Below are 21,752 nucleotides of genomic sequence, written 5' to 3' on the forward strand. Positions count from 1 at the left end.
AGCCCGTCACCACCAAATACGGAGGATGCGGAAAGGTCAGGGAATGACCACCGCATATCCCGGAGCAATATGGCCTTAGTTGCTAATGCTCCTAAAAACCAAATAACAACAATAACAACAACATCTCCACCCAATCTCTGAAAATAATGATGCTCAGCATTACTTTCAAAGATTGGGTGGAGGGGGGAAGGGGTCTAAATTTGAGAAAATAATACAGAGTATAATTATTTTCTCAAACTATTTCAATACCTAAAATACATAAGAGTATTTCATGAATAGCCAAATGGACAACAGGACAAAAATTTAGAGTTTCACCACTGGATGATCCTGAGGTCACCCACTAATACACAGCACCTATAGTCTATTCGTGAAAAAGAAACAGATGTAAACAAACAACATTGTGTGATTATCACATCATCACCTGTCAGTTATAGGATTGCAACTTGGCTGGTTTTTGACCAGCAGACCAGTTTTTTTTAAGTCAGAGGCCAGTTTGACTGTTGAACTGGCTCTATATAATGATTGTTTTTTTAATTATTTAAAATTACTTAGACTATATAAACAAAAATTAATTCAATACCATTTATATGTCAAATTAATTTTTGAATTAATTTGAGATATAATATAGTTAGGGAAGGACTAAGAATCCTAGAATCCAACACAGCCGTACATGCATTCCAATGTAGTGACACATGGGAATTCAACAATACCAGAATCCTTTCTACAGACAACCAGTACAACAGAAGAAAATTTAAAGAAGCCTTGTTTATAAAAATGTTCAGAGAAATTATCAATTAACAGAAAACAAGAAATCGAATTCAACCTTCAATATTTCCACCTATTCAACAAGAAAATAGAAAAATAAATGGAAAAATTGGAAAAGAAAATAGTCCAGATATCCAGAAGAGCAGCCCACATACAATCCCCTCCGGAAGCCCATAACCCGTTTGCACAACAACCACAGATGATCGGAGCACGAGCACACAAAGTTCATCGTAACCTTCCACTCCAACAAGAACTACTGAATCCAGGACAGTAAACCTCCTCAGAAAAACTAGCCACCTCTTGGTTTCAAATGTCATTTACCAACTTCTGGCTTTGCACATTTGCAACAAAGTAGATAGGCTTACTACACAGACTTCCAGTGAAAATACCAAATTTGTATGGGAACTCATCCAGTAAGTTTATAATTTAACTATTAATCTGCAGCTTTTTTTTTTTTTTTGAGAAAGAAAATGTCTTTCACATCCAAACAATTGAGAGGCATATTAAAAAAAAAACAAAAAAGTACTTTGTATAGATCGATGCTGGAACTGTTATGTTCAACTGCCCATAGAAACTGAAAGTTCACTGATATGGTTGAATATTGGCTGATCAAGAATTGGCAAATCAAGAGTTGGTCACCCTACTTATGGCTATAACATTGTTTCAAGAGTGGTATTGCAAGTTTTCTATTTGATAATGATATTTAATTATTTACAATACTATTCTAATTACACTATACTCCTTTACATGTACAGTTGTCATATAATTATTACACTTTTGCTTATAATTTAACATAACCAAATTATACAGGGTGTTTCAGTTAAACGTTTCAGAACTTCTAAGAGGGGTAGGGTACATCCTGACAACTCGAAATCATATAGCAATGTGGGGTCGGAAATGCTTTCCTGAAGCGGTATTGTACACAGAAGTCGTCGTGCGACGTCGTGCAGCACAGATTCGATTTTCGGTCAATGTATGTGCCGGTATTATGGGAGATCACCTCATCGGACCTTACCTGTTACCGTGTCATCTAACCGGACCTATCTACTTGATCTTTCTGCAGCAAGTATTGCCACAACGTTTGAGAGATGAACAGATTTCTGCATCTACGCAACAGACAATGTGGTTCCAACACGATGGAGCCCCTGCCCATTATAGCGGAGATGTTCGTAACTACCTGGATGTCACATTTGATCAACAGTGGATCGGACGTGGTGGTCCTGTGCGTTAGCCTGCTCGGTCACCCGACCTATCATGTCTTGATTTTTATTTCTGGGGTCATATGAAATCGCTAGTTTATGACACCCCTGTTGACAATGCTGAGGAGCTGGTTGCAAGAATCGCAGTAGCTGCCGAAGAAATTCGAAATTCGCCTGGAGTATTCCAGAATGTTCGGATGTCCATGCGTCGGAGATGTGAGGCGTGCATTGTAGCCCGTGGAAGAAACTTCGAACACTTACTTTAATCCATGTACCTTTTGCTTCTTTTCATGTATTATTAAAACGATTTCTCACTTACGGTCTCTTTTCTTTATGGTGCTTCTGTGTACAACACTGCTTCAGGAAAGCATTTCCGACCCCACATTGCTATATGATTTCGAGTTGTCAGGATGTACCCTACCCCTCTTAGAAGTTCTGAAACGTTTAACTGAAACACCCTGTATAATTAAATTATATTATATTAGAGTTATTAAAAATTACAAATTATGCTATATAATTAAATTATAATAAATTATATAATTTAATTAGTTAATTAAATATAAGCAAAAGTGAAATAACTATACCACAATTGTACATGTTAAGGAGTATAGTATAATTATAATACATTGTATCATAAATAATCAAATATCATCATAAAATTGAAAACCTGCTGTACCACTCCTCAAACAATGTTTTTATCCCCCCCCCCCCCCAATGGGCCTGAAGACGGGAAACAGCGAGTTCCCGATATGTAGCCATCCTTTCCGGCTTGCACAATGACCTCATATTCGGCCCTGACACTGCTCTCAATACGTGCAATGCAATGCTAAGGGGGGATAGGAAGAATCCACGAGTCAACTAGACAATCTTTTTATAAATATATATATAAAGAAAATTATACTATTATACATAGAATATTAAAATATTGCATAAAATAATTATAACGGTGACTAGTGTTGAAAGGTCATTCGATAAATTAAAAATTAAAAAAGAAGCTGTATAGAGCAAACCCAGATTAAACGATCTCTCGCTATATTAGCTACTCTCAACACAAAACAGCCGCTAAATGAAACTAAAACCTTGAAGAACCAATTAGTGATTTTGCAAACATAAATACAATGCAGATGAATATTTAAATAAGAACCAAATTTATAATTATAACACAAAAAAAAAAATCCTCGCATCATCGATGCTTTTCGAACTCGGGTTTTTCCGAGCGGTGTGGGGAACATGGTGATATACCGACTGTGTTCTCCACAGGGATGTGGAGTTCGTTGTCGGCTCTGAGTTTATACAGCAAACACTTGTTTCCCCAGTGGTAGCCGCAAATGCAAATAAATGATTTCAATAATCACATTGCCCTTGAAGGTAACGCAATATATATAAGCATCATCTCCCCAACACTTGGTGAAAATGTCTGGGTTCGAATCCCGTCAATGAGGTGTGGAATTTTTATGCACATTTTTGACGACGTGACTAAGTTCATCGGCCTCAATCGAGAGTTATTATTATTAATAGTAGTACTGGAAGGTTATGCGTACAAGAAAGCAAGCTTATACATCATTAGCCAAAAAAAAACACTAATCTGTCCATCTCATCTAATAATGTCTAATTTTTTCTTAAATTTATTTAAACTGCCCACCTCCGCAATAGGATCAATAACTTCCAACAATCAATAGCTCTCTGGCTGAAAGCAAAATTTTTGCACATCTATTGCATAGAGCTTTTTCTGCATGAAAAACTGGGGTTTTCTTCCACCAAACAAGCAATTCGATCACGGAATTTACAGGCGTACCAGGGATCTCACATCTGGTGAGTATGGACTTTGCATACTCAGGGTCTTGAACTGGATATCATTATTTTTCGCTTTCTTGGTAACTCTCTCTCTCTCTCTATCTCAGGGTAACTCAGGAATTTTTTTGGCTGTTGCAGCAAAAGCCTCAGGCTTCCTTGCACCATATGGCTAATAATAATAATATGGCACAGCATAGTCAAAGTTGCTGATGTGCTTAAAACCCTACATCAACATCGATTTCACTCATATTGAGTCTTTCTGCAGTTACCTGGTATGTTTTTTTTTTTTTTTTTCGTTGATTGGACTCAATAATGGCCTGCAGTTCGATATTGTCAATGGTGATTGGTCAACCCTCAAGAAGTCATCAAGTGACTCATTCCGTGATTAAATTTTTCTAACCATTTTTGTGCTGTGGGAAGATACACTCACTCAATCTTCTTCGAATGCCATACATATCTTATGTGGTGTTTCTGCCCAATTAATATTCATAATGTCACCCCAGGGGCTCACATCTGGTGGGTTTGGGCTTGGCACATCCAGGGTCCTGAGCTGGATGTCATCATTTTTCTCTTTCTTGGTGATTCCCTTCTAATTCTGACTCTTGTTTTCTCTCTCTCTCTCTCTCTCTCTCTGGGTAACTCAGAAAAAATTTTTGGCTGGTGATGTATAAGCCTCAGGCTTCCTTGCACACCATTTGACTAATAATAATAATAATAATAATAACCATGCCATAATAACTGAAATTGTAACAGCCTTCAGGGACCTGCACTTGATAGGTATTTACTCATTCAGTGTCACATGTACTTTTGATGTGAATTGACGGATAATCACCATCTACAATGAGTTTCAAATAATTTTTATTAAATTAGTAACTTTGAAAACACCATGCCAACTTGTTTCGGCACCTCTGAGTTTATTCAAACGTTTATTCAAGTTAAACAAAGAAAGACTCACTTTACAGTAGTAGTGGTGAAGAGGTTGGTTTTTTTTTTTTTTTTTTTTCTTCTTTTGATAGTCTCCAGCAACTGACATTATCTGTTCACAAAGCCACTGTGAATTAATTTTATTGTTTTGTTTTTGTTTAATTTTTGAACATTTAACTTTAGTTTTGTTTGATTTGAACTTGTTGATGCTTCAACTGCAAAACTGTTGCTGCTGTTCCCTGTTTCTAATCTCCCATTTGATGTGCCGCCTGAAGGCTTACGTTGCGATCAGCCTGATTAATTACGTAAACGCAAATTAAAAATAACCCACCCAATGCATTTCTTATTTTATAATTTCTCGCACTGTTTTATCTAAGCACTGACCTTGGTTTATCATCGTTGGCGATAATTCAAGTGATCAGCCTTGGATCTTTCTTATCTGTTTTATAGATGACGTCATCGCATGATTGAGCTCTTTTTAACTGGAAGTTACGCTCTTGCAAAAAAATATAAAATTATACTAATACATGATACTTCATGTATCATGTATGAGCATATTTTTATATTTTTTTACTATAGTACTATAAGCACTATTACTATAGTGCTTCCCCAACAGCACTTCTTGAATCTCATACTAAACTGTATTATATTTAGGCCACCCGAATAATTAAATTCATCTGCCGTGCTGTGTCTTATATCTGTTAATTGCGTGTGTTCTATGGTCGATTTTTCTGTTTGCTGGACGAAAAACCCCAGTTTCTGGGATCTACGCCTGAGACCAACTAACTCAACCACGGAGTGAAAAAAGCCCATTAAAGTTCCTCGCATCATCGACGGGATTCGAACCCGGGCCTTTTCCACCCGGTTTGAGGAGGACGGTGACGATACCACTGTCCGGACGCGCAGACTTGAATCTCATACTGTAAACCTAGCAATAGTATTAATAACAGTAGTGACAAATGATGCAAGCTTATACAGCATCAGCCAAAAACACTACCCGCCTCACTGTCCATTGCCTCTAATATTTTGTCTAATTCTTCCTAGAATTTATTCAAACCACCGTCCACAGCATCAGATGGCAATTGTTTCTAGTAATTAATTATCTGCTGGCTGAAGGCGAATTGCCGCACATCAATCCTGCTACCATTTTTCTTTTCAATTTAAGTTTATATCCCCTTGTGTGTGTTGTCTCTCATAGACTGAAGACGCCATCAGCATTTAATTTACTCAATCCACTTAAAGCCTTAAACAGTTCAATGAGGTTTCCTCACTGATGCCTAGCCTTCAAGCGTTGCAATTTGCACGACTGAAGTCTTTCATGGTAAATGTATACTCTCTCTCTCTCTCTCTCTCTCTCATTTATAGGATTATGGGACCCCTTCTGAGTGGGACAAAGCCATACGGAAGGGCCATTGCTCACAGAACGTGATGTAAGACTACAATCTTCTTTGCCGCGAAGGCCATATTGTGAAGCAAATGGGAACGAGTTACTTCTGTATTGCACCAACGCGCATTTTAAATAAAAAAAAAAAGCACTGTTCCATGGTGGTGTGGGGGGGAACACATTGCTGCTTATTTCACGTGCGTCATAAGCCATATGGACTTTTTAGCGCATTTAGGAGCTAGGTAGGATCTTACTTCGCTATATGTGTAACCTATGCATATATATGCAGTATATTATGTTACAGAGTAATTATAGTGCATTGCAATTACGTGACCTTTGTGCAGAAACAGTGGAAAAATCGAAGCAATGGCCTTAGTTGCTAATGCTCCTAAAAACCAAACAACAACAACAGTGGAAAAATGATGTGTTTGAGATCCACGTTGATTCGAACATTTTCGATTCAGATTTTACCCCTGCATTTTTACCGTATCCACACCACACCACCTTCCAAAAGGCCATTCTTAATGAGGATCATTAAGAATGGCCTTCTATGTTTATTAAATGTTTGTTTTGTAGGAAGACTCACCGTATTCAGCGCCTTCTAATGATGCAATACATTCCTCCAAGCATTTCCGAGATGGATTATCAATTCTTGAATATTCATAAGCCTGAATAACAGAAACAAGAAAAAAAAAAATAATTAAATGGAAATTTATTATTATTATAGGGTTGCCCGTAATTAAATACATTAACCCGTATTTGTGTCTGTAAATTGCGTATGTTCTATGGTCGATTTGCCTGTTTTGCTGGACGAAAAAACCCCAGTTACTGGGGAGAAAAACCTTGCTATCTACGCCTGAGACCTACTAACTCAGCCACGGAGTGAAAAAGCCCACTAACGTCCCTCGCGTCATCGATGGGATTCGAACCCAGGCCTTTTCCACCAGCTGTGGGGAGGACGGTGACGATACCACTGTGCTACTCGCGCAGACAATTAAATGGAAAATTAAAAATTGCATATTAAGTTACATATTAAAGGTTTACATAGTAGTCTACAAAAACTGTAGATGAAACGGAACTGATCTTTCGCCATTCACTTGCCTGTTTTCGTGGCCAATCCCTACAAAAGGCTGCTGAGATAAAATTGAATTTTATACGGGATCTAAGCATGAGATGTACACTGCCCTACCATTAATATCCAGACACCTGCCTTTAGACAAAAAAAAAAAAAAAACAGCTTTTATTGTGTAATTTAATATTTTGTGCTGAAACGTTTTCCTTTTATGACGGCCTTCAATCTTCGCGGCATACTCTCAACCAGCTTTTTATAAATGTCAGGTGATATGTTCCTCCACTCGGCCTTTAACTCAGCCACAGGTTGAGCCTTGTTCTTTGGCCGATCTGGATATGCACGTACCCAATGAATCAATACATTCCAAAGATGCTCGGTAGGGTTCAGATCGCTCTCTGGGCTGGCCAATACAACTTTTCCACATCCATGTACTCAAATAACTGTGTTACAACCCGAGCAGTATGGCATGGCGCGTTGTCTTGCTGATACAGGTATGGGCATTCCCCGAAGTATTTCCGTAATGTTGGAAGTGCATAATTCTCCAGGATGTTCTGGTATTGCATAGCATTCATAGTTTTATCGATAACGACTAATGGGCCCAAGCCAAACCATAAAAAGCAGCCCCATACCATGGCACTGCCTCCACCAAACTTAATTGTTGGGACGATACAATCAGGAAGGACCTGTTCCCCTGGCATTCGCCACACCCAGGAACGGCCATCAGACTGGTAGAGTGCGAAAGTCGACTCGTCTGTCCATATGACTGTTTTCCATTGCTCTACAGTCCAAGATTCGCGCTCCTTACACCACGTTAATTGCCCTAGCCGATTAACAAAGCCGAATGGGTGGCTGCGTTAAAAGCCGGGTGTAACTCAGGTCTTTTCCTCTCGGACACATTCAGTGGCCGCTTTATTAGATATATTTGCTAAGAGTGAGTTCTTCCATAAATTATTATAATTAATATACTCTGAATTACTCAAATTGTAATAACTTATTTGTGTAGTACATGGGTTAGCATTAGCAGAGGCATATGATGCAAGAAGGCAAGCTTATGCAGCATCAGCCAAAAAAAAAAAAAAAAGAAAAGAAAAGAAAAAGAAAAGAAAAGAAAAAGAAAAAAAAACCACTCCTATTTCACCCCTTCGTTCGCTCGAAATATCTGTCCATTTGAGCCTTAAATTTATTTAGGCTATCAACTTCCACAACAAGGGATGGAAGTCTGTTCCACCAGCCAACTACCCGCTGGATAAAGGCAAACTTCCGCCGTCTATCCTACATCTGTCTTTCCTCAATTTGAATTTATGCCCGCTCAAGTGATTATTCTGAGCAAGAGTAAGATTCCCATCAGCATTGAGCAGGCTCAAACCATTCAAGGTTTTATACACCTCTCGCTGGTGCCTAGTCCCAAAAACTGTAATTTGCAAAACTTAAGCCTTTCTTCTTAAGAGAAACCCTTTGTTCCATTCACTAATATTGTTGCCCTTCTCTGTACTCGTTCCAGCAGCTCTATATCCTTCTTGAAATGAGGCCTCCAGACCAGTATACAGTACTCAAGGTGTGGCCTGACCATTGCCTTATACAAGAGAATAATCACCGCCTTATCCCTGCTAGAAAAATTCCTGTATATCATTGACAAGACACCATGAGCTACTCATGCAGCCCGTCTGCAATGCTCAGAAAACTTCATATCTGCCTGCACAATTACCCCCAGGTCCTTTTCATTCTCTAACACTGTCAGAGTAGTACCACAGAGTTCATACGTTACTCTAGGGTTACTTGTTTCTCATTTGTAGTACTTTACATTTGTCAATGTTAAATTTCATTTCCCAACTCTCAGCCCATCTGCTCAACCTTTCCAGATCCTGCTGCAGCAGCATACTGCCGGTAGTGTCCTTAACAACCCTGCCAACCTTTGTATCGCCTGCAAACTTGGACATTAAGCTTGATATACCATCATCAATATCATTTATAAATACAGAAAACAACAGTGGACCCAACACCGAACCCTGTGGGACTCCACTAATAACATTAGTCCACGATGAGTGGTTTCCATTGATTACCACTCTCTGTCTTCTCCCACTCAACCATCCCTTTATCCATAGCAGCAATTTGCCTTCAATGCCACACTGCTCCAATTTGTGTAGCAGTCTTCCATGTGCAACAGTATCAAAAGCCTTTCTAAGATCCAAATATATAACATCAAAGTTATTCCCTGCTATGATCCAGTTCTTTTGTGACTGCATCATAGTATCCCATCAAATTGGTCAGAAAAGACTTCCCCTTAACAAAACCACGCTCTTTTTTAGCATTAGCATTAGCATTAGTAGAGGCATTTGATGCAAGAAAGCAAGCTTATACAGCATCAGCCAAAAAAAAAAAAAAAAAAAAAACCCACTTCCACTTCACCCCTCTGTTCGTTCAAAATACCTGTCCAGCTGAGCCTTAAACTTATTTAGGCTATCAACCTCCACCCCAAGGGATGGCAGTCTGTTCCACCAACCAACCACCCGCTGGCTAAAGGCAAATTTCCGCACGTCTATCCTACATCTGTCTTTCCTCAATTTGAATTTATGCCCTCTCAGGTGATTTTTCTGAGCTAGAGGAAGAATCCCATCAGCATTGAGCATGCTTAAACCATTCAAGGCTTTATACACCTCTATCAGATCACCTCGCTGGTGCCTAGTCTCCAGACACTGTAATTTGCAAAACTTAAGCCTTTCTTCATAAGAGCACCCCTTTGTTCCATTCACTAATCTTGTTGCCCTTCTCTGTACTCGTTCCAGCAGCTCTACATCCTTCTTGAAATGAGGCCTCCAGACCTGTATACAGTACTCTAGGTGTGGCCTGACCATTGCCTTGTACAATGGAATAATCACCTCCTTATCCCTTCTGGAAAAATTCCTGTATATCATTGACAATACTCCATGAGTTACTCTTGCAGCCCGTCTGCACTGCTCAGAGAACTTCATATCTGCCTGCACAATCACCCCCAAGTCCCTTTCATTCTCTACCACTGTCAGTGTAGTACCACAGAGTTGATACGTTGCTCTGGGGTTGCTGTTTCCCATGTGTAGTACTTTACATTTGTCAATGTTAAACTTCATTTGCCACCTCTCAGCCCATCTGCTCAACCTTTCCAGATCCTGTTGCAGCAGTGTAGTGTCAGTAGTGTCCTTGACAACCCTGCCAACCTTTGTATCATCTGCAAACTTGGACATTAAGCTTGATATACCATCATCAATATCATTTATAAATACAGAAAACAATAATGGACCCAACACTGAGCCCTGAGGGACTCCACTAATAACATTAGTCCACGATGAGCAGTGTCCATTGATTACCACTCTCTGTCTTCTCCCACTCAACCACCCCTTTATCAATAGCAGCAATTTGCCTCCAATGTCACACTGCTCCAATTTGTGTAGCAGTCTTCCATGTGCAACAGTATCAAAAGCCTTTCTAAGATCCAAGTATATAATATCAAAGTTATTCCCTGCATCCAGTTCTTTTATGACTGCATCATAGTATCCAATCAAGTTGGTCAGGCAAGACTTCCCGTTAACAAAACCATGCTGTGTCTGAGCTATAACTGAAGTCTTTTCTAAATGATCCTGCAGTGCTTCTTTAACCAGTGCCTCCATTAATTTTCCTGGAACAGAAGTTAAGCTCACAGGTCTATAGTTACTTGTGTCAGCCTTTGATCCTCCTTTGTGAATTGGGGTCACATTTGCACATTTCCAGTCTATGGGTACCTCCCCTGAGTCCAAGGAAGCTCTCATAATTATGGCTAAGGGTTTGCTTACTTCCTTTGCTGCCTCCTTTAATATAACTGGATAGATCCCATCCACCCCGGGTGCCTTTCTTGTGTTTATCTTCAACAGTTTCTCCTCCACTTTACTCCCAGTTATTTCAAGATTCTGTAGCTTACTGCTAGAGTTGAATACACCTCTGGCATTCCCCTTGCTGAATAACTCCTCATGTGTGAATGTCGATGCAAAATATTCATTTAGTTTGTTAGCTACCTGAGCAGGATCATCAACAGTTGACCCATCAATATCAAGTGGACCAATCTGATTCATCCCCTTCCTTCTAGAGTTTACATAAGTAAAGAACTCTTTGCTGTTTTTCTTTGCATCCCTTGCCAAGGATTTCTCGTAATCTGCCTTCGCCTGCCTAACCTCCTTTGTAACTTGGTTGCATTTCAACTTGTATCTATCATAGGCTTCTGTGTCATGTGTTAATTTGTAAGTATCCCATGCATTTTTCTTCCCTGCCATATGCCTCATTAGTTCATCTGACATCCATTTTGGCCTAAACCTTGAACAATATTTCTTAGTTGGTATGTAAAGCCTAGTAGCTTCCAAGATACGTTCTTTGAATGCTTCCCATTTTGAATTTGCTGTTGGTAACATCATCAGTTGGTCCCATTGTATAGAATTTAAATACTGTCTCAGTCCATCGTAGTCGCCTTTACGGAAGCAATAACCCTTCCCTTTACCCCTAATGGTAGTTACCTCTTTCAGTAAATCCCACTTCAGCACACTGTGATCACTGCCACCTAGTGGTTCATTTATCTGCAGATTCTTAATGCATGAAGAATCACTGCTGATAATCAAATCAAGAGTATTACTCCCTCTAGTTGCCTCCTGAACATGCTGATGTAGAAAACAATCATCCAATAAATCCACAAAAGCCCTGCTAGTGTGTGAGTAACCAGCCCCCAAATTCCAGTCAATATCTGGGAAATTAAAATCTCCCATTATAAGACTCTCTGATTTACTGGCCCACTCTATTTCCCTGTACAGTTCCTTATTATACTCATCAGAGTCATTAGGCCTATAGCACACTCCTACTCTCAATTTTGATCTCCCAATGCTTATGTCACACCAAACTGACTCAACACTGCACTGTCCAGCGATGTCGACTGGCTTCACTTCCTTGGTTTTTATGTGTTTCTTAACTAATAGCATAACCCCTCCCCCCTTCCTATCCTGTCTAGCCTTTCTGTAGACGTTGTACTCCCCAAATTGCATTTCTGCATCCCTTATATCTGTGTGACACCACGTCTCTGATATCCCAACGATATCTGCCTTTGATGTTTTGAGCAATACCTCAAATTCATCAAATTTATTTACTAAACTCCTAGCATTGGTGTACACGCAAGTATACCTGCACCTATAACTCTGTTCGAGTTATAACTGAAGTCTTGTCTAGATGATCCTGCAGTGCTTCTTTAACCAGTGCCTCCATTAATTTTCCTGGAACAGAAGTTAAACTCATAGGTCTATAATTACTTGGGTCAGCCTTTGATACTCCTTTGTGAATTGGGGTGACATTTGCACATCTCCCGTCTATGGGTAACTCCCCTGAGTCCAAAGAAGCTCTCATAATTATGGCTAAGGGTTTGCTTACTTCCTTTGCTGCTTCATTTAATATAACTGGATAGATCCCATCCACCCCGGGGGCACTTGTTATGTTTATCCTCAACAATTTCTCCTCCACTTTCCTCTCAGTTATTACAAAATCATCTAGCTCACTGCCAGAGTTTACTGGACCTCTGGCATTCCCCTCGCTGAATAACTCTTCATGTGTGAATGTCGATGCAAAACACTCGTTTAGTTTGTTAGCCACCTGAGCAGGATCATCAACAGTTGAACCGTCAATATCCAGTGGCCCAATCTGAATCACCCCTTTCCTTATAGAGTTGACATAGGTAAAGAACTCTTTTCTGTTTTTCTTTGCATCCTTTGCCAAGGATTTCTCATGATCTGCTTTGCCTGCCTAATCTCCTTTGTGACTTGGTTACAGACCAGCTTATACCTATCATAGGCTTCTGTGTGACATGTTAATTTATATGTATCCCATGCATTTTTCTTCTCTGCCATATGTCTCATTAGTTCATCTAACATCCATTTTGGCCTAAACCTTGAACAATATTTCTTAGTTGGTATGTAAACCCTGGTAGCTTCCAAGATAAAGTCTTTGAATGCTTCCCATTTTGAATTTGCTGTTTGGGTTCTTAAACTATGGTCGCAATCCCCAGGAAGATCACCAACAACGTACAGGGGGTTAGTTTATGGGAATATATGGGAAAATATTAGTTTATGGGAAATATCAAAAGAGACATACCTAGATAAATCTATGGAGAGCACATAAGTGAAGTATGTTACATATACACAAAGGATAATATACAAAAACGTATCGCTATATACCTACAGTATCGGTGACTTCTCCGGGGTTAATCACCCAAATTGAAAGAAAAAAACAACGATAAGGGTTTCTCGGTGTCTGTAATGATCAATGTGCGCTAAGGCAAAATCAAATTTGAGATTATATAAGAAATAATATATATATATATAGTCGAAGAGGGGAATATATTATTATTATTATTATTATCATTAGCCATATGGCGCAAGGAAGCCTGAAGCTTTTGCTGCACCAGCCAAAAAAAATTCTGAGTTACCCTGAGAGAGAGAGAGAGAGAGAGAGAGAGAGAGAGAGAGAGAGAGAGTCGGAAGTAGAAGGGATTCACCAAGGAACAGAAGAATGATGATATCCAGCTCAGGACCCTGGGTGTGTCAAGTTCATACTCACCAAATGTGAGCCCTGTATATATAAATTTTTTTTTTTATTTTGTCTCAGGTTTTAAATGCGATTGTTTTTATTTCTTCATTTATTTATTTCCAATGTAAGATTTTTATTTTATAAAGATTTAAGTTTCTATTATTGTGTTATTTACTATATAAATTAAAATGTAATTAATAAGAGTGAATGATGTTTTTTTAATCTCTTTTAAACTTTGACCAAAATGAAATAATTAATTTTATTTATAGGGGCGCTGGGGTGGCGCAAATTTATTTATTCATTTTAGGTTGGCTGCAGGAATTCATACACTGGTGTGCAAAATTTAAGAACTAGTGAGCTTTCCACTGGTTCTTAAATGGCAACTGTAGCTTCTCATAGGAGTAGCCTGGATATGGGAAAAGCATATCAAAGGAACCTCGTAAGGTACAGAAATGATGAAGGAACCAACACCGAAACAAAACGGTACAGAGGGAATTTATTGAAAAATGACAACATAGCACTGGCTGCCATGATACAGATGCATCACTGCCAAAAATGGAACAAAGGGAAGAGGTGGTCCTCAGTAAGAGATATGGCCACCCCTAATGTCGATGCAGGCTTTGCACCGCCTGTCCATACTTAGAACAATGTTTTTGATAAGTTCTTGCGGTAATATCGTCCATTCCTCTGTCAGGGCCATCTTCAGCTGGTGAACATTTTCTGGTGGGTGTGGGCGTGCCGCTAGGCGTCTCCTCATAGCGTCCCATATGTGTTCGATGGGATTTAGATCGTCGAACGGGCAGGCCAATCCATACGAACAATGTCCTCGCTTTTCAAAAGCATGTCAACAGCTGCAGTGCGATAGGGTGTGGCGTTATCATCCATAAACACGAACTCAGGGCCAATGGCACCTCGGAACAGACGCACATGGGAAAGGATTACCTCAGTACAGTAGCGTGCACCGATTACAATATCGCCTTCCAGTATCTGGAGTTGTGTACGTCCATCCAAGATAACGCCTCCCCAGACGAGAACACTTCGACCGCCATATTGATCCCTTTCAGTGATATTTGAGGGGTGATACCGTATACTAACCTCTCGCCAGATTAACCGACGTCCAGAATCGCTGCTGAGACTGAATCTACTCTCATTAGTAAAGAGTACCTTAAATAAAGATTTTGTGGTTGTAACCTTTAGAAATAGTGTTGGTCCTTAAGTTTTGCACGCCAGTGTATATCGTATTAAAGGATCACTGTATCACAAAGTTTTAAACCCACAACGTCTTATTTTTTCTAACTTGCCTCATCGAAAAACAGCGAAAATTTCGACAACTCAGATGAGCAGTTGTTGAATCAACCGATAACTGGGATTCTGTCAGGAAAAGTACAAGGGGTTTGGCAGAGTGTAAGTGGAAAGGCCACCATTGAGGTTGCAACTGAGACCACATATATTTGTGAAATGAACTAGTAAGTGTTTCGGACTTTTAGATCTTTCGCAGATAAGTTTGTTCTATTAATTTGACAATTCGACAGTTTCTTCTATTAATTAGTTTGACAGATTGTTCTATTGATATAGGCCGCCGTAGCCGAGTGGTCAGCGCGCGATCATAAGTACACGTGCCTTGAGCGACCGGGGTTCAAACCCGTGAGTGCTGAATACAGTGCTGTTTCTTGTATTCTGTCCATTTTTTGTGAACTCCTCTGACCGTTTGGTCGTCGCGGAGTATAAACAGAAAATTTATTTATTTATTAATTCATGGTGTATTCAGTAGTAAAAAAATGTGATGTGAGGGAACAAGCTGTATGAAGTAATGAAATTTTTGGATATGGCATACACATGGTAAGCACATACCCAGCTCCTTGACATAACGTGGCCTCGACAATGCCCCCCCCCCACGCAAACACACTACTCGGACTCCCTTCAGTCCCTATCTGGCAAAGTAGAGGCAGTGAGATTATACACTAGCTGATCAGGAAGCCTCCTAGAGAATGACCAATAGATTCGGTCCGGTAGCCTATCTAGCGACAGGCCAGCGAAAACCGTTTTAGAGCTGTACCCTCGAAATGTAAGGAAGATTGGATCTTGCCATGATGTCCATCATAACCTCGAAATACATCAATCATGCTGCATGATGAAAGAGATGGGAGAGGGTTTGCCAGAACTTTGCTCTGGAGACTAAACATGGGTTCCAGGATGCAACTAGTATACTTGCAAATATAGAATGCAACTACTGTAACCTGTAACTAGTATTCTAGGATGTACTTTGTATCGTTGGCTCTATAGTAGCGCATGTGCAGAGTAAAAAGACAAGCTATGCACAGTGCACTACTGCGTCACGGATAATGCTTAAATGCTTATCGAATGGCCAAATACTACACATGGAGCATTTGGAGATCTGAGTTATGCGGAAGGCAGAAATCAGGCAACCGGAAGCCTTCGTGGACGCTCAGAAGAATGCTCAAAATTCCGTGGACAGATTGGGTAACCAATGAACAAGTCCTTAAGAGGGCAAGGACCACAAGGACACTACCAACTACAATTGCAAAGAGAAAGACTGCCTATCTCGGGCATATTATAAGAGGTCCACAATATGACCTGCAGAGACTAATCTTGCAAGGGAAGATTAAAGGCAAAAGAGCAAAAGGAAAACCAAGAAAAAATAGGCTTGATAATATCAAAGGATGGACAGGGATCTTACGACACAAGAACTATTTCACAAAGTAAGAGACAGAGTTGGATGAAAAATGTTAGTCTCCAAAGTTCAAATTGAACACGGAAGGAACCTGAAGAAGAAATATTATAAAAATTGTTGAAGATAAATGAACCTAAGTTCCAGATAAAGGAAAGAGTAAGTTGCGAATCAAAGAAACAATAAGTTACAGATAAAAGAAACAAGTTACGGATAAGCGAAATCGATGTCCTCCGGTTTCGTTTATCCGTTTGTAAAGTTGATAACCCTACTCATATCGGAAATTCGAAAATAACATTCTTCACATTATGAAGAAATTATTCCGTGAGAAAGACTTAAAATAACCAAGGCACAGGGTTGGCAAGAGTGAGGGATGTTAGGGGGGTCTACAGTGTCTGGACATCAACGAGGCCTAGCAGAGACCTTAATGTTGAATTTTTTGTAGATTATTAAAAATTAATTTAATTACATAAAAATGTAATATTAAGGTCTATGCTGGGCCCCCTTGAAGAATAAAATAATAAAAATGATTTTATTTTATTATTTTTTTATCTTATCTTATTTTAACCTTGACATCTACATGTGGACACAGATGCACACATACATACAAATTTGTATATACAAACAGGGTTAGCTGGCTTTAGTGGGTCAAGGTGAGAAGTGCATAACAAGCCACGCCTTATGTTTTCCACTTCGGAAAATATTCTTCCAGTTCCAAGGAAGAATATTTTTCCGAACTGGAAAATGTTTATAATGATTATTCTTTGCACGTGCAGAATAAACATCATTCTTTATAATGTAGACCATAGTTACTTCGAAGTTTGAAATTGTGGCTTCAACTACGTTTACATCTAGATACATGTATGAGATCAGGGGCGTCAAGAGCTTAGGCCCCCTTGTGTTTGCATGTATTCTAGTGTGTCCATATATAGCCGAGAGGGTTAAAAAACAAGTTCTAACGTAATAAATCAATTAGATAAAAAATAAATAAACTAAAAACATTTTCATTATTAGCATTAGCAGAGGCATATGATGCAAGAAAGGAAGCTTATACAGCATCAGCCAAAAAAAAAAAAAAATTCCCATTTCACTGATCCATTCATTCCAAATGTTTGTCTAGTTCTGCCTTGAATTTATTTAAGCTATCAACTTCCACAACAACAGATGGAAGTTTGTTCCAGCAATCAACTACCCGCTGGCTAAAGGAAAATTTCCGCACATCTATCCTACAACTGTCTTTCCTCGGTTTGATTCTACGCCCCCTCAGGTTTGTAATCTGAGCAAGAGGAAGGATCCCATCAGCATTGAGCCTACTCAATCCATTCAAGATCTTATTTTAAGGTTGTAGAATGTTTTTTCCCCGATTATTAAAAATTAATTTAATTACTTAAATTAAGGTCTTCAGAGCCCCTTTGAAGAATTGCGGGCCCGAGTACTGTAATATAAATTCTTTATTTTTAATATTAAAAAATATTAAACCATTATAAACATTTGATAAAATCGTAGAATTAGTGCCAAGCATCATTTTAGTTCGTAGTAAACCAGCAAATTAGGTGAAATGGCATCGTTTTTACATCTCATAATATAAATGACTTCACAAAGAGTTGCCCTGATATTGCACTACCTCCAATAAGCAACTGTTCGCCAATGGAGAAGACTAATGTTACTCTCGGCGAATACCAACACCCAGAGGTGGTGGGGGTGATGGTATCCGCTGAGAATCTATTGGCGAAGTGTTGCCTATTCGAGAATCCATTGTCGAAACGTTGCTTATTCCAGGTACAATATCAGGGCAACTCGTGGTGAAGGCATACACAATATGACAACCACACGAGCTTGCCGCACGGTAAGCACACCTGCACTGCAGGTGCTTGCTGGCGCGCTACCCCTGGATTTAGAAGCTGTGAAAGCAGGACTGCTCTACTTGCACTCAAAGGGAGTGGCCGCAAATCATCAGGACTTCACAATCAACCCAGCAAGCAGTCAAAAAACGGAAAGAGCCCGACTACAGACCTACCTCCTTCAGGAGTGGCAGCAAAGATGGACAGAGACGACAAAGGGCGAGATCACTCGTAAATTCTTTCCAGAACTGAACAAAATATACCCAAGGCAACCGGGTTGGTTCTTCCCGGGCTTGCACCTGACCTCATTACTCACAGGACATGGACCCTTCAACCAGAAACTGTTCAGCTTCTGCCTCGTCGATGACCCAAATTGCACGTGCGGGGAGGTCGAAAGCTGGGACCACCTGCTTTACGACTGCCCACAATACGAAGACCTCAGATGCACCCTCATCACGAAAATCCATTACCTCCCCAAAGGACTTGAACATCACTTCATTGACACGGAAGAGGAGTACCGAGCGCTCTCCCAGTATGCACAGGACCTCTTCACAAGGAGAAGGGTGTTAATTGCTATACATCGAGACTGATAGTACAGTAACATAAATCGCATAAGACAGAGACAATTCCTGGAAAAGAAAACTGTGGAAGAAAAGAAAATGAACGGAAAAGAAAGGAATAAAGAAAATAAGGAAAAAAGAAGAAGAAAAGAGAATCAACGGAGAAAAAAAAAAAAAAAAAGGGGGGACAGGGATTGCCTCATGAGTGTCCCAATCTGAATCAAGTGGACAAGAATAGAGACAACAAACTGCAGCCTAGCTCCCAAAGCCTCACGGCAGCCTGAAGAGGGCACCCTAGCCCCCCTTCACCTTTAAACCCTACTCCCCCGGGGAGACGATTCTCTCGTCGCCCCCCCCCCCTCATTTCCACTCTGGTGGGGCATGGGCATGCCACACTAAACTTGGGGCTGTCTTCCCTATTGGCTCCATATTTCTGTCTTTCTCCCCCCAGACTTCAGCCTTCCCCCCCTCTCTATCTTCACGCTAGCGAAGTCCCACACACCTAAATTTAAATACATCCAAAATATCTTCACCCACGTTCTGGCCCAATTCAAGCGACGTCAACCCCACGATTGACGTTGGCACATGTATGCACGTTGTGTGTACATATATGTGCTTGTATACATGCATATATGCATGCAATATAAATACATTCTTTTTTTTTTTTCTTATTATCCTTTTATTTATTTATCCTTTTATTATTATTTTATTTCTTTATTTATTTTATTTTCTTTTATTTATTTATTTATTATTATTTTTTTTTATTATTATTATTATTATTTATTTATTTTTTTTTTTTTTTTATTTATTTATTTATTTTATTTATTTATTTATTTTATTTTTTTTTTTTTTTTTTTTATTTTATTTATTTTTTTTTTTTTTTTTTTTTTTTTTTTAGGTCCTAGCCACTGAAATCTCAGGAAATTAGGTGGCAGGACCTGCCAGAGTAACTTAAGTCTACTGGGTTCCTGGTCTGCCTCCACGGGGCTAAGGTGGGGCAACGTTGGGCCTCAGCAGGGGTCCAGCGGCTAAACGACCAGATGAACAACGGTACACGGCACTACACATATACAATATCCATACACTTTTAAATCTCTGGCATTTCCAGTGAACTGGTACACCCACAATGAAAACTACGCGGAGATGGGGGGAACCCCTGGTGCCGTCTGACACTAAATACACCTTACACCTTACACCTTACACAATATGAGTTATCACAAACACGATGCCACCTACTTCGGTGATTTACTACAAACTAAAATGATGCAACGCACTAACTTGTTCGATTAGTCAACTTTCAGATGCTTTCAGCCTTAAAACCTTTTTAATATAAAAATTTTGATATAATGGAAGTGACATATTGCAATTGTTTTCATCGATATCCATCGATATCGATTGCTTCGACCCCGTGAAGCACAGTGAAGCATTTTCCGTTAAGTTCTGATGGTTGTGAACAGTTCTGAATTACTTAGTGGATTGTTGCTCTGACTGATTGTAATTGGGACCTTTTAAACTAAGTTGAAACTCCAAAGGAGCACATCCTTCCAACTTGGTAATGTATTTAATGAACAGATTGTTAATTATCTTTAATTTATGTATGCGTATCTTTTCATTTTTATTTGTTTAGTTAATATTTCATACCCTTAGGGTCATTTTTTCTTCTAAGAAGTTCTAAACCTCCAGTCCCTTGAAAAACTTATTATCCGGGTTCTACAGTAAATAAATCAGATTCTGAGTTGGCAAATGCATATGGTAAAATACCATATACAAACTACATATAGAAAAATCAATGTGGGCAGCATCTCATACAATTTATTTTTATTATTATTATTATTATTAGCTATATGGTGCAAGGAAGCCTGAAGCTTATGCTGCACCAGCCACAAAAAAAAAAAAAAAAAAAAAAATTCCCCAGTTACCCTAAGAGAGAGAGGGAGGGAGAGAGAAATAAAAGTAAAAGGGAATCACCAAGAAAGAGAAGAATGATGATATCCAGCTCGGGACCCTGGGTAGGCCAAACCCATACTCACCAGATGTGAGCATCTGGGTTTATGAGCTGAAGGACACAAGTTTTCAGGTATCCCATACATATATACAGATGTAAACGCTGCTTTACAATAATGTTACAATGTATTATTATTTAAAACTCTAATTGCATTAATGTTTGCGACTACTTACGGAATGATCAGCTGGTTCCGTTTGCTGATATATCGACGAAACTGATATTGAGGGTACGACATCCCTACAAGTCCATTTTGCTGGATTCTGGCCTACATGAATTGCATTTGTTTCAAAATGTGGGTCTACATTTCCTTTTTTTGCTGAAGAAGTGAGACCAGCGTCTTTTGTTGCGTCCAGTTCTTTCGAATATTCGAGATGGTAATTAATAACTGTCTCTTTAAGAAGACGTTCTAATCCGGCCATTTGAAAACTAGAGATACAAAGCAGCAGTAGTGGGTTGAAAAACACACTCTTCTCCGCAGGTCCAGCAGTGTTACTACTTCCTCAAAAAGAGATCAGCTACTATTGCGTGGCCTTCGTTGGTCATGCGTTCTTTTGACCTTTTATTACCGATACGCTGTATCAGTTTTCATTTCTTTTTTTTTTTTTTTCTTGTTTTGTTTCTGAATAAGTTTTTCTTCTTCTTTTTATTTTTTTAATCTCTCCAAAAGTAATACGATTATAATTCAGACAAACATTTATCTTAATTTTCAGCATATACTGACATGACAATTTTCTATATTTTAATTAAATTCATTAAAAATTGGATTTAAAAATTTTGAATGCGAAGTGGTCGTCGCTGTAATTCTCAATAATAATTGACTTTATTTGCTTCTTTTTTTTTTTTTTTTTTCAAACCAGATATAAAAATTATACATTTAATATATTATTATTAATATTATATTATTTCTCCCTGATTGGGGGTTACACCTCGTGACGGGTATTGCTATCAAGTACAC

General features: G+C 39.1%; 1 protein-coding gene across 3 annotated transcripts in view; it reads right to left on the reverse strand.

The window, feature by feature from the left end:
• LOC150086481 (cystathionine gamma-lyase-like) overlaps positions 1–21,308 on the reverse strand; it is a 70,410-nt gene extending 49,102 nt beyond the window's left edge. For all 3 annotated transcript variants that reach the window (XM_090371422.1, XM_090371421.1, XM_090371420.1), the window contains exons 1-2: positions 20,971–21,308; positions 6,653–6,734 (exon numbers count right to left, since the gene is read on the reverse strand). In XM_090371422.1, coding sequence (XP_090227548.1) covers positions 6,653–6,734; positions 20,971–21,216 — 328 coding nt within the window. In that variant the 5' untranslated portion in view covers positions 21,217–21,308. The remainder of the gene's footprint in view (positions 1–6,652; positions 6,735–20,970) is intronic.
• Positions 21,309–21,752: the final 444 nt, after the last annotated feature.

Source organism: Mastigoproctus giganteus, chromosome 4 (assembly GCF_048544385.1).
Source record: "Mastigoproctus giganteus isolate SK-2022 chromosome 4, ASM4854438v1, whole genome shotgun sequence".
Taxonomy (NCBI): domain Eukaryota; kingdom Metazoa; phylum Arthropoda; class Arachnida; order Uropygi; family Thelyphonidae; genus Mastigoproctus; species Mastigoproctus giganteus.